Raw genomic sequence first — 13,163 nt, 5'->3', positions numbered from 1 at the left:
AAATACGGAAATCATTATTTGAATATGTTGGCAACCCGTTGTATAAAAGTGATAATGCCCTCAGCCGGTGTTTGGAGGATATATTGGCACGGTTTGCCCCTTGACTTCGTCTAAGGTCTAACAACACCCGTGCCAATGTATCCTCCCAACACTGGCTTCTTGGGCATTATGACTTAACTGAGCACCACACTAAATACTCATGCACACACTGAGACTGAAGATAGTGCACTGTGTCAGACATTGGCAATATTGGTTGCATGTAGCTAGCTATTCCAATAGCCAGTGGTGTAAAGTTCTTAAGTAAAAATACTTTAAAGTACTATTAAGTAGTTTTTTGGGGTATCTGTACTTTAATGTATTATTTACATTTTTGCCAACATTTACTTTACTACATTCCTAGGGGAAATAATGTAATTTTTACGCCATACATTTTCCCGACACCCAAAAGTACTTTTGACAGGAAAATGGTCCAATTCATCCCTGGTCTTTCCTACTGCCTCTGCTCTGGCAGACTCATTAAACACAAATGCTTCGTTTGTAAATGATGTCTGAGTATCTTGACTTTTATTCATGTATGATAATTGAGTACTTTCAGTGGTGGAAAACTCAACTCTACGATTGAAGATGGAGCGGGGCGGAAACTAGTGTGGGCTGACTGGAGTTCCAACGTCACAAAATGACGTTTTTATAAAAAACGACTGATTTCAGAACACAAAGAACAGCATGCAATCACACTGAACAATGTCATATGTAATTGGAGGGTGCTGAAATCAGTCGTTTTTTAATAAAAACTAAATCGGAGCTCCTGTAAGCACACACTAGTTGCTTGCCCAACTCCATCGTAAATCGCGGAGTTGAATTTAATCGGCTATGATTCCAACACTCACAGATAGAACAATTAGAAATCTTTGGTACAGTGGCTGACATTAGTTTGCTTTACTAAACTTTACTTCGCTAGCTAGCAAAAAACACTGCCCTTAAAGTTACTTGGATTTATGTCAAATAATGTGGACATGTAAGATATAAACACATTACCTAATGTCCAATTCTGTATTCGCTGTCTTGTTATGAAGTGGCCAAAGTGCACTGCAAGCACAGTCAGTATCTGCCACTGAGGTAGCTTCTGGTTACACGTTGAAAAATGACAGCTCTGGAATTTCTACTAGCTAAGCTAGTTCTGACTCGTATAATGCATTTCGAATGAATTTGCTGACCAAATAAAAAAATGCAATCTCTATTCTATGGAATCATTATTATAACACACAAAAAAGAGTTGTATCAAAAAATATATTTTGCAGAGGATGAAAAGGAGCCTTTTGTAGACCGGCAAAAGCAACACCGGCTATGGACTTTGAGGTCCGAAAAGGACCCCAAAAACATCTACCGGAAGATTTGGGTTTACACTGTATAGCACAACCACGAAGTCAAAGTTGGCTGCTGTAAAAATTGATAAAAACAAAACATTAAGATTAGGGTTACGCATAATCTTAGCAGTGTGGTATTTATTGGTTTACTTTGGAAGTGTGGTAACTATAGGCGACCGATTATTTGCTGTAAAAATAATAAACGGATATCCAATAAAGTAAGCTATTTCCCAATTTTGAGCTGACTCCTGACAGCAATTGATGTAACGTTAGCAAGCTTTTTATTGGGAAAACTTCCCACTACTGCTTATGGAAATTTAGTTAGCTGCTAACTTTTGACAACAACACATCACAATGAAAGTAAACGAACGTTAGTGAATACATTTAGCTATCTCTGTGCGATTCATTTGACTCGATTTTGCATGAATACAATTGCAGTAAGTTAGCTAGCTATGTTTCAAACATTGCTAGTGTTGGAAAGATGTCTGTGTCAAAATGTCAGTGCCTGTGATTGATCAATCTAACAAACTCTGACCATAGCGTGCAGAATACATGACATACTGTTTGTTACAAGAGCATTGTCTCAGTAATATGTATTTTATAGCTGTCAATGCATTGTGAGACTGAATGATGTGTCTACTGCGTTAATGATGGCAAGCCCCTTTAGTCTCTGTCTTGGGCTGTTTCCAGAGAACCTGAGTGTGGAAGATGAACAACATGTCCCCTGAGGTTGCACTGAACCGCATCTCTCCTGAGCTGCGCCCCTTGTTGTGCAGTGTGGTGCGGAATGGTCGAGTGGGCCTTGACTCCACCAACTGCCTGCGTGTCACAGACCTCAAGACTGGGTGAGTATCTCTGCTCAATGACAGTCTGTGTCCCGTTGATATTAAACTATGTGGTGCATTTCAATAGTTTAGTGGTTTCTCTTCCTTATATCCTCACTTTCATGTGCACTAATTTGAAAAAAATATGATAGGTGAAAGCAATATGACGGATGTGTGAATTCACTTTTACCTGTCTAGTTCTGATGAAGAAGAGTGGGTCTGGTGTCCCCAGTTTATTTTTATGTAGAAGGACTGAGGCGCTCAGGACGTTCTACTCCAAAATGAATGAAAATCGAATTATGCTGACGCCATCTAAAATATAATTTCCACCTCCAGAAAGAGCCCAAATAAATGATAAAATGGTAAAATGATTTTAACATATTGGACCATATTATCAGGTATGCTGTTAGCAATAAGCATTATCACCTGTAGCCCAACTGATGCAACATAGTGGCTATAAATAAATAGGCTGAAGCATGGGGTTGCTCATCTTTCAAATCAAATCAAATTTTATTGGTCAAATACACATATTTAACAGATGTTATTGCGAGTGTAGGAACACAAGCGTTTCGCTATCTCCAACCGTGCAGTAGTATCTAACAATTCACAACAATGCACACAAATCTAAAAGTAAAAGAATGGAATTAAGAAATAAATACATATTAAGACGAGCAATGTTGTAGTGGAATACAATTATAATTATATATAATATATATAATTTATTATTATATAATTATATATAATAATATATATATATATATATATATATATATATATATATATATATATATATATATATGAAATGAATAAAGCAGTATGTAAACATTATTTAAAGTGACTAGTGTTCCATTATTAAAGTGATCAGTGATTCCATGTACATAGGGCAGCAGCCTCTAAGGTGCAGGGTTGAGTAACCGGGTGGTAGCCGGCTAGTGATGGCTATTTAACAGTCTGATGGTCTTGAGATAGAAGCTGTTTTTCAGTCTCTAGGTCCCAGCTTTGAATCAATTGTACTGACCTCGCCTTCTGGATGATAGCGGGGTGAACAGGCCGTGGCTCAGGTGGTTGATGTCCTTCATGATATTTCTGGCCTTCCTGTGACATCGGGTGATGTAGGTGTCCTAGAGGGCAGGTAGTGTGCCCCCGGTGATGTGTTGGGCAGATCGCACCACCCTCTGGAGAGCCCTGCTCTTATGGGCGGTGCAGTTGCCGTACCAAGCGGTGATACAGTCCGGCAGGATTCTCTCAATTGTGCATCTGTAAAAATTTGTGAGGGTCTTAGCCATCCAGTGATGTGTACACCGAGGAACTTGAAGCTTTGTGGATAAAGGCGTACTCCCTCTACTGCCTCCTGAAGTCCACGATCAGCTCCTTCGTTTTGTTGAGGTAGAGGTTATTATAATGGCCCCACTCTGCCAGGGCCCTCACCTCCTCCCTGTAGGCTGTCTCGTCATTGTTGGTAATCAGGCCAACTACTGTTGTGTCATCTGCAAACTTGATAATTGAGTTGGAAGCATGCGTGGCCGCGCAGTCATGGGTGAACAGGGAGGATCAGCGTAGTGGAGGTGTTGTTTCCTACCTTCTCTACTTGGGGGTGGCCTGGCAGGAAGTCCAGGACCCAGTTGCACAGGGCGGGGTTCAGACCCATGACCCCGAGCTTAATGATGAGCTTGGAGGGTACTATGGTGTTGAAGGCTGAGCTATAGTCAATGAACAGCATTTTTACATACAGTGAGGGAAAAAAGTATTTGATCCCCTGCTGATGTTGTATGTTTGCCCACTGACAAAGAAATGATCAGTCTATAATTTTAATGGTAGGTTTATTTGAACAGTGAGAGACAGAATAACAACAACAAAAAATCCAGAAAAACGCATGTCAAAAATGTTATAAAATGATTTGCATTTTAATGAGGGAATAAGTATTTGACCCCTCTGCAAAACATGACTTAGTACTTGGTGGCAAAACCTTGTTGGCAATCACAGAGGTCAGATGTTTCTTGTAATTGGCCACCAGGTTTGCACACATCTCAGGAGGGATTTTGTTCCACTCCTCTTTGCAGATCTTCTCCAAGTCATTAAGGTTTAAAGGTTGACATTTGGCAACTCGAACCTTTAGCTCCCTCCACAGATTTTCTATGGGATTAAGGTCTGGAGACTGGCTAGGCCACTCCAGGACCTTAATGTGCTTCTTCTTGAGCCACTCCTTTGTTGCCTTGGCCGTGTGTTTTGGGTCATTGTCATGCTGGAATACCCATCCACGACCCATTTTCAATGCCCTGGCTGTGGGAAGGAGGTTCTCACCCAAGATTTGACGGTACATGGCCCCGTCCATCGTCCCTTTGATGCAGTGAAGTTGTCCTGTCCCCTTAGCAGAAAAACACCCCCAAAGCATAATGTTTCCACCTCCATGTTTGACGGTGGGGATGGTGTTCTTGGGGTCATAGGCAACATTGCTCCTCTTCCAAACACGGCGAGTTGAGTTGATGCCAAAGAGCTCCATTTTGGTCTCATCTGACCACAACACTTTCACCCAGTTGTCCTCCGAATCATTCAGATGTTCATTGGCAAACTTCAGACGGGCATGTATATGTGCTTTCTTAAGCAGGGGGACCTTGCGGGCGCTGCAGGATTTCAGTCCTTCACGGCGTAGTGTGTTACCAAATGTTTTCTTGGTGACTATGGTCCCAGCTGCCTTGAGATCATTGACAAGATCCTCCCGTGTAGTTCTGGGCTGATTCCTCACCGTTCTCATGATCATTGCAACTCCACGAGGTGAGATCTTGCATGGAGCCCCAGGCCGAGGGAGATTGACAGTTCTTTTGTGTTTCTTCCATTTGCGAATAATCGCACCAACTGTTGTCACCTTCTCCCCAAGCTGCTTGGCGATGGTCTTGTAGCCCATTCCAGCCTTGTGTAGGTCTACAATCTTGTCCCTGACATCCTTGGAGAGCTCTTTGGTCTTGGCCATGGTGGAGAGTTTGGAATCTGATTGATTGCTTCTGTGGACAGGTGCCTTTTATACAGGTAACAAACTGAGATTAGGAGCACTCCCTTTAAGAGTGTGCTCCTAATCTCAGCTCGTTACCTGTATAAAAGACACCTGGGAGCCAGAAATCTTTCTGATTGAGAGGGGGTCAAATACTTATTTCCCTCATTAAAATGCAAATCAATTTATAACATTTTTGACATGCGTTTTTCTGTATTCTTTTGTTGTTATTCTGTCTCTCACTGTTCAAATAAACCAACCATTAAAATTATAGACTGATCATTTCTTTGTCAGTGGGCAAACGTACAAAATCAGCAGGGGATCAAATTATTTTTTCCCTCACTGTAGGTATTCCTCTTGTCCAGATAGGTTAGGACAGTGTTGAGTGCAATGTTGATTGTATGGTCTGGATCTATTGGGGTGGTATGCAAATTGTAGTGGGTCTAGGGTGTCAGGTAGAGGTGGAAGGGAGATGATCCTTAACTAGCCTCTCTAAGCACTTCATGGTGATAGAAGTGAGTGCTATGGGGCAACAGTCATTTAGTTCAGTTACCTTTGCTTTCTTGGGTACAGGAACGATGGTATACATCTTGAAGAAAGTGGGGACAGCAGACCGGGGTAGGGAGAGATTGAATATGTCCGTAAACACTCCAGCCAGCTGCTCTGCGCATGCTCTGAGGACGCGGCTAGGGGTGCCAGCCCGAGGGTTAACACGTTGTCCATGGAGAAGGAGAGCCCACAGTCCTTGCGAGCGGGCTGCGTCAGTGGCATTGTGTTATCCTCAAAGTGGGCAAAAAGGTGTTTAGTTTGTCCGGGAGCAAGACAAGGTGTCCGTGATGTGGCTGGTTTGCCGTAGACCCTGCCATATGCAGTGCATTTCCCTTTTCCACATTTTGTTACTTTACAGCCTAATTCTAAAATGGTTTAAATACATTTCCCTCATCAGTCTACACACTATACCCCATAATGACAAATCGAAAACAAGTTTTTAGAAAGTTTAACAAATGTATTAAAAATAAAACACAGAAATACCTTTTTTACATAAGTTTTCAGACCCTTTGCTATGAGACTCAAAATTGAGCTCAGGTGCGTCCTGTTTCCATTGATCACCCTTGAGATATTTCTACAACTTGATTGGAGTCCACTTGTGATAAATTCAATCGATTGGACATGATTTGGAAAGGCACACACCTGTCTATGTAAGGTCCCACACCAAGGAAGGAATGGCGCCGGCTTTGAGGTCTGCCTCGCTTGTAGTCCTTAAGAAACTTTGCAATTGTCAGAGCAAAAACCAAGCCATGAGGTCGAAGGAATTGTCCGTAGAGCTCCGATACAGGATTGTGTTGAGGCACAGACCTGGGGAAGAGTACCAAAAAATGTCTGCAGCATTGAAGGTCCCCAAGAACACAGTGGCCTCCATCATTCTTAAATGGAAGAAGTTTGGAACCACCAAGACTCTTCCTAGAGCTGGCCGCCCGGCCAAACTGAGCAATCGGGGGAGAAGGGCCTTAGTCAGTTAGGTGACCAAGAACCCGATGGTCACTTTGACAGAGCTCCAGAGTTCCTCTATGGTTGTCCTTCTGTAAGGTTCTCCCATCTCTGCAGCACTCCACCAAAAGCCACTCCTCAGTAAAAGGCACATGACAGCCCTCTTGGAGTTTGCCAAAAGGCACCTAAAGGACTCTCAGACCATGAGAAACAAGATTCTCTGGTCTGATGAAACCAAGATTGAACTCTTTGACCTGAATGCCAAGCCTCACGTCTGGAGGAAACCTGGCATCATCCATACTGTGAAGCATGGTGGTGGCAGCATCATGCTGTGGGGATGTTTTTCAGCAGCAGGGACTGTGAGACTAGTTAGGATCGAGGGAAAGATGAATGGAGCAAAGTACAGAGAGATCCTTAATGAAAACCTGCTCCAGAGTGCTCAGGACCTCAGACTTGGGGTGAAGGTTTATCTTCCAACAAGACAACAACCCTAAGCACACAGCCTAGACAATGCATTAGAGGCTTCTGGACAAGTCTCTGAATGTCCTTGAGTGGCCTTGAGTGGCCCCGAACATCTCTGGAGAGACCTGAAAATAGCTGTGCAGCGATGCTCTCCATCCAGCCTGACAAAGCTTGAGACGATCTGCAGAGAAGAATGGGAGAAACTCCCCAAGTACAGGTGTGCCAAGCTTGTAGCTTCATACTCAACAAGACTTGAGGCTGTAATCGCTGCCAAAGTCCTTCAACAAAGTACTGAGTAAATGAGGTATTGTGTGTTGATTGATGAATGTAAAACATTGTTTTTTTAAATCAATTTTAGAATAAGGCTGTAACGTAACAAAATGTGGAAAAAGTCTGGGGGGTCTGAATACTTTCATAACGCACTGTACGTCTCGTGTCTGAGCCGTTGAATTGCGACTCCACTTTGTCTCTGTACTGACGTTTGCCTGTTTGATTGCCTTACGGAGGGAATAACTACGCTATTTATATCCGACTTTATTCCCATTAACCTTGCCGTGGTTAAACACTGGGGTTCACACTTTCAGCAAGTCAGTTAAGAACAAATTCTTATTTACAATGACGGCCTACCGGGGAACAGTGGGTTAGCTGCCTTGTTCAGAGGCAGAATTACAGATTTTTACCTTGTTTGCTCGAGGATTCGATCCAGCAACTTTTCGGTTACTAGCCCAACGCTCTAACCACTAGGCTTCCTGCCACCATCTATCCACGGTTTTTGGTTTGGGTATGTTTTAATAGTCACAGTGGGAACAACATTCCCTATACTATTCCTGTTGAACTCAGTCACCTTGTCTGTGTAGACTTCAATGTATTTCTGAGGCAACCCGGAACATATCCCAGTACGCGTGATCAAAACAATCTTGAAGCATGGATTCTGATTGGTCAGACCAGCGTTGAATAGTCCATAGCACGGGTACTTACTGTTTGACTTTCTGCCTATAGGAAGGGAGGAGCAGAATGGAGTCGTGATCTGGTTTGACGAACGGAGGGTGGGGGAGGGTCTTGTAGTCATCCCGGAAGGGGGAGTAACAGTGGTCGAGAGTTTTTGAAGCGCGAGTACTACAGCCAATGTGTTGTCAGAACTTGAAATCCCCAGCTACAATAAATGCAGCCTCAGGATATGTGGTTTCCAGTTTGCATAAAGTCCAGTGAAGTTCTTTGATGGCCGTCGTGGTATCAGCTTGAGGGGGAACATACACGGCTGTGACTATAACCCTATTGGACTAATCATTAGCTAGGTTCCAAGTGTGATCTTTTAACTAGTTAGCATTCTATTGATTCATTTTATGTCCCCCTCCAATACTTTACCTGGTTGCACTACTCTTGCTCAACTAAAAATATAATCTGTCTCATCACAGTTTTTTAAGTCAGTCCCCCAAAATTATGTTGGGTGGTGTTTTACCGCAAGTTACCCTACAATTGACCGGTGTTACATTAAGCTCCACTCTCCCCTCTGCACTCTCTGCGAATTGCGGCGCGGTAACGTTAACCATGCTGCTGCTAAAAACTCAGGGTTTAAAATGGTACAGTTCGTGCGTATTTAGGAGTTGAGAAATAAAGAAAGTAGGAATGGAATGCTGGGATAACCCTCTTTTTAACAAAGACCATTAAAACTGCTGTTTTCCCCGCAAATGCAAGAATGCATGTTTCCCTCCCTATGGCAATCGTATCGTATCGAATGCGCCTCGAGAGGAATATTTATTTTGCGTATAACACATGTAACAGTATTGCTTCCGTCCCTCTCCTCGCCCCTACCTGGGCTCGAACCAGGGACCCTCTGCACACATAGACAACAGCCACCCTTGAAGCATTGTTACCTATCGTGCCACAAAACCCGCGGCCCTTGCAGTGCAAGGGGAACAACTACTTCAAGGTCTCAGAGCGAGTGACGTCACCGATTGAAATGCTATTAGCGCGCACCACCGCTAACTAGCTAGCCATTTCACATCGGTTACACACATAACAAGCCGCCCTAGGTAAATAATTAAACTCAACTATTGTCTATGTATTACTCGTTTTGTTTGCAGAGGAGAAGTTAATGTGGACTGTTCTAGCATCTTCAATGTGTGCCTCGGCAGAAATATAGTTTCATGTTCCATATTTTTTTGGCATGGCAGCAATGATTTTGTAATGACGCGCCACAGCTAAATGACTGCACCGGAAACACTGGTACAGTACAGCACAGCATAGAACAGTAGAGTACAGTAGTGCAAGAGCACAGTATAGTACATTGTAGTGTACTCAACTCTAGTATGCACTGTACAAATATTTGCAGGTAGGCTAGTGGTTAAGGGCATTTGGCAAGTTACCGAAAGGTCGCTGGTTTGAATCCCTGAGCTGGCATGGTTAAAAAATCTGCCGTTCTGCCCTTGAGAAAGGCAGTCACCCCAAACAACATCTGCTCCCCAGGCTCTGATGATGTGGACCTCAATTAAGGCAGCCCCCCTCAGAAATCAAAGCCTTTGCTTAGGCCTATTCCACATTTTTAGGATGGATAATGGTTGAAACATGCCTTACTGTCAAAAAAATATAGACTCTTAGCTAGTGATGCACCAATATGACATTTTTGGCTGATTCCGATTTCCAATATTTTCCTTGCCAAAAAAAAATGATACCGATAACCAATATTTAAAAACAAAATTGGCCTTTTAAGCATTCTAGTGCAAGAGGCGTCACTACAGTCCTTGGTTCGAATCCAGGGTCTATCACATCCGGCCGTGATTGGGAGTCCCATAGGGCGGCGCACAATTGGCCCAGCGTCGTCTGGGCCGTCCTTGTAAATACTGACTTGCCTAGTTAAATAAAGGTTACACACACCACACTGACCAGAAAGTTATTTTGTTGGCATTTGTGTATGTCCCCATTACCAGTAAAACATAATCAAAACCGATTTCTTTCACTAACTTGCTGTGCTGTTTTGTTGTTCATTTGTTCCGTCGTTTCATTCTCAACCAGGATTTTTATGGAACGCCGTTTGGGTCTTTGTGTGTCAAAAAAGATACACATCAAAAAACACTATTTGACGTGTCAAATAAGCTTGTTGACCAATCAGGACCTGAATATGACTGCACGTCACATAATAATTTAACACGTTCATACATTTTTTACGTAGTTATTACATATTGATTACACTACCAATCGTATTTCATATGTCACAACAATTCATCGATACACATGCTATGATGCTGGTAAACTTGTCTCGCGCACCTACAGTGCTAATCATAAAAAAAGCTAGCTAGCTCATGGATGCAAACAATGTTCTTCCCCAAAAACATAGCATAACGACATAATCTGTTTCAGTAGCTATAGTTAGCTAGCTGTCATCTAAAATTATTCAAATTTATAAGACAGTTCTTATTTGATTTAATGGTGGTCGGACCCATCTATGTGAAGCTAGCCACAATAAGGATTAGCCACAAAAGTGGACTTTGCGGTTAGCCTTCAAAATAAAAGTATGGCATAATTCTACTATTTGTATTCATTTGCATTACTGTCAATGACATACTTTTATTTTGAAGGCAAACCGCAAATTCCACTATTGTGCCTAATCCTTATTGTGGCTAGCTTCACAACACAATGTGGTCCGGTCGAGCATCACTAGCTAGATGAAGCTAGCTGGCTGCTTATAACATTAGCATTGGGCAACAGCGTTAAGTAGCTGGCTAGCTATTTATTTTCATGAACTGAAGTTCAATTTCAGTAGGCGAACAAGTGGCAACCTAGCAAATACTTACTCACAAGGATTCCTAAATCATTGCTAAGAATAATGAAAATGACTGCGGTTTCTAATGGTCATTGTTTTCAGGCTGGTTGTATTGGTGCTAAAGCTAGCTACCCCAGAAGTTGCAGTTGAACAAATTATGCTTTATTACCAACGCGGTATTGTAAACACATCGTTCGTGGCCGGTGTTTGCTTGTTTGCAGACTTTTTTGTACAGCTTTCACGGTGCGACTATCTTTTTTGACACGCAAAGACTAAAACGGCATCCCATAGTATGTATGTGGTGAAGCTAATTGCAGTGACGCTATTACTGTGTAACTCCGGTAGGGCAACATCTGAAAAATAGCGCACTTGGTAGTTTGTACCGGTGCTCTACCAGTCGGCGAAAGCCAACAACACCCACGAAAGAGAAAGGTTGATTGTCAAGGGCAATGAATTCCATTATCTTGGCTTTAATGGATTTCGCCTTTGAGTTTTCTTACTCTTTCAAATGACTGCTCGATCCATGCAGCAGACACTGGGCTAGGTTAGGAATGCTGTGTTGCACGTGTAGCGCAACATTTTACGTGGTGTCATTACGTCATGTACCTACGTTACATAGGTATGCACGGTAGCTTTGACATCGGTTTTTAACATCGGCGTTAAACTACACATCGGGCCGATACCGATGTTGGCATTTTTAGCTAATATCTGCCAATTCCGATATGTTCACCGATATATTGTGCATCCCTACTCTTAGCTTTCATTTGACACCCAATTTGACATCTCTTTCCCCATCTCTTCAGATGCACGTCTCTGACTCCAGGGCCCTGTTGTGATCGATTCAAACTGCACATCCCCTACGCTGGAGAAACCTTGAAATGTAAGCAGTGCTCCCACTGTCTAGCTCATTCTCCTCTATTTGTCTCCTTTCACACGTGTTTGGTTCATTTGTGCCATGAACCTCTCGTCCAGGTCAGGGCTGGTTGGCTCTGTTGTTAAGGTCATATCTGTGTCCCAAATGGCACCGTTTTCCCTATATAATGCCCTACTTTTGACCAGGGCCCCATAGGGCTCTGGTCCAAAGTAGTGCACTCAATTTGTTTTATTTGTTTTATTTTAAATGTAACCTTTATTTAGCTAGGCAAGTCAATAGGGAGTAGGGTTCCATTTAGTATGCGGCCTATGTGTATAGAGACAGCTGATCCTGATTATGTTGATAGGGGCAGAAATGTATTAGTAATCCAGTGTGATAGATGGGACCTAAATCAGCTCATGATTTTAGCTTCTAGTTTTGTAGCTGTGCAAGTTAGCATCGGCATGTTGCTATTCTTTTTGAGAAAGTCATACAGTAGTTGGTGTAAACATAAATATAATCGGCTAACTGTCACTTGGTTGGGGACAGATTTACTCATCAGTTGTGCTTCTTTGCAAATGGAGAACTTGCGCAGATGCTGAAGAAATATTTGAATCATTATGGATTTTTAATGGAAGAAACAATCTCATGTTTTCTTTTTTTTGTTGCCATGTCCCCTGCCTACGCTAACATTTGAAAGCCTAAATCTTCCTGAACAGCTTTGCCTTTGGGTCTTATGCTTTCATAGGCCAGGTGGTTGTCTCTGCATTGCAGAGCTGCTGCAAATATACACTGGATTGTTTTATAATAAACATATTGCAATATTGTTTGCAATGAAATCTTGATCAGTAGGCTATTATTTGATGTGGAATGGTTTATCTTCAGTTAATATTCTAGGGAATATTGTTTTTTCTGGGTTGGAAGGGTTTGGCATTCATTAAAATGGACAATACAATGAGTTATTTAAGTGATAATGCCCTCGAAGTCGGTGTTTGAATGCCTTAATGTCCAAAAAATGGGAGCAGTAACCGAAAGGTATTGGCACGGTTTGCCGTCTCGGGCCTAACACCACCTGTGCCAATAAATCCTCCAAACACCAGCTTCGAGGGCATTATCACTTTAATAGGTTACCAACATATTCAAATAATGATTGACATATTTTAATTAAAAAAATGTATTTTGCTGAATTTATTCATACTATTTCATCCTTCCACAAGATATAGTCCCGACACAAATCTAGGGTTGCTACCCAATCCAGCTGGTCATTCATTCTATCGGTTCCATTGCTAGAGATGCGACCCAGTCGTTCAGACTTTTTGTTCTGTATATATGGACGTGACCCAGTCATTCAATTTAAGTGTTCCATTGCCATACTGACTGGCAATGTTCTTATCCTTTAGCTAATTTACAGTCACGTCAGAATAAC

General features: G+C 42.3%; 2 protein-coding genes across 4 annotated transcripts in view; one reads left to right on the top strand and one right to left on the bottom strand.

Annotated features, from left to right (window-relative positions):
- The window catches only part of rbks (ribokinase), an 85,524-nt gene extending 84,222 nt beyond the window's left edge, over nt 1-1,302 (bottom strand). For 2 of the 3 annotated variants that reach the window (XM_014209961.3, XM_014209960.3), the window contains exon 1: nt 1,036-1,302. The gene's annotated coding sequence lies outside the window, so the exon portion shown is untranslated. The remainder of the gene's footprint in view (nt 1-1,035) is intronic. The other variant, NM_001140851.1, reaches the window with a different exon arrangement.
- Nucleotides 1,303-1,376: 74 nt separating this feature from the next.
- The window catches only part of babam2 (BRISC and BRCA1 A complex member 2), a 214,911-nt gene continuing 203,124 nt past the window's right edge, over nt 1,377-13,163 (top strand). The window contains exons 1-3 of the mRNA XM_014210010.3: nt 1,377-1,582; nt 2,055-2,209; nt 11,688-11,764. Coding sequence (XP_014065485.1) covers nt 2,073-2,209; nt 11,688-11,764 — 214 coding nt within the window. The 5' untranslated portion in view covers nt 1,377-1,582; nt 2,055-2,072. The remainder of the gene's footprint in view (nt 1,583-2,054; nt 2,210-11,687; nt 11,765-13,163) is intronic.

The sequence above is a fragment of the Salmo salar genome, chromosome 09, assembly GCF_965601325.2.
Source record: "Salmo salar chromosome 09, fSalSal1, whole genome shotgun sequence".
NCBI classification, from domain to species: domain Eukaryota; kingdom Metazoa; phylum Chordata; class Actinopteri; order Salmoniformes; family Salmonidae; genus Salmo; species Salmo salar.
This window is presented reverse-complemented; position numbering and strand designations above follow the sequence as displayed.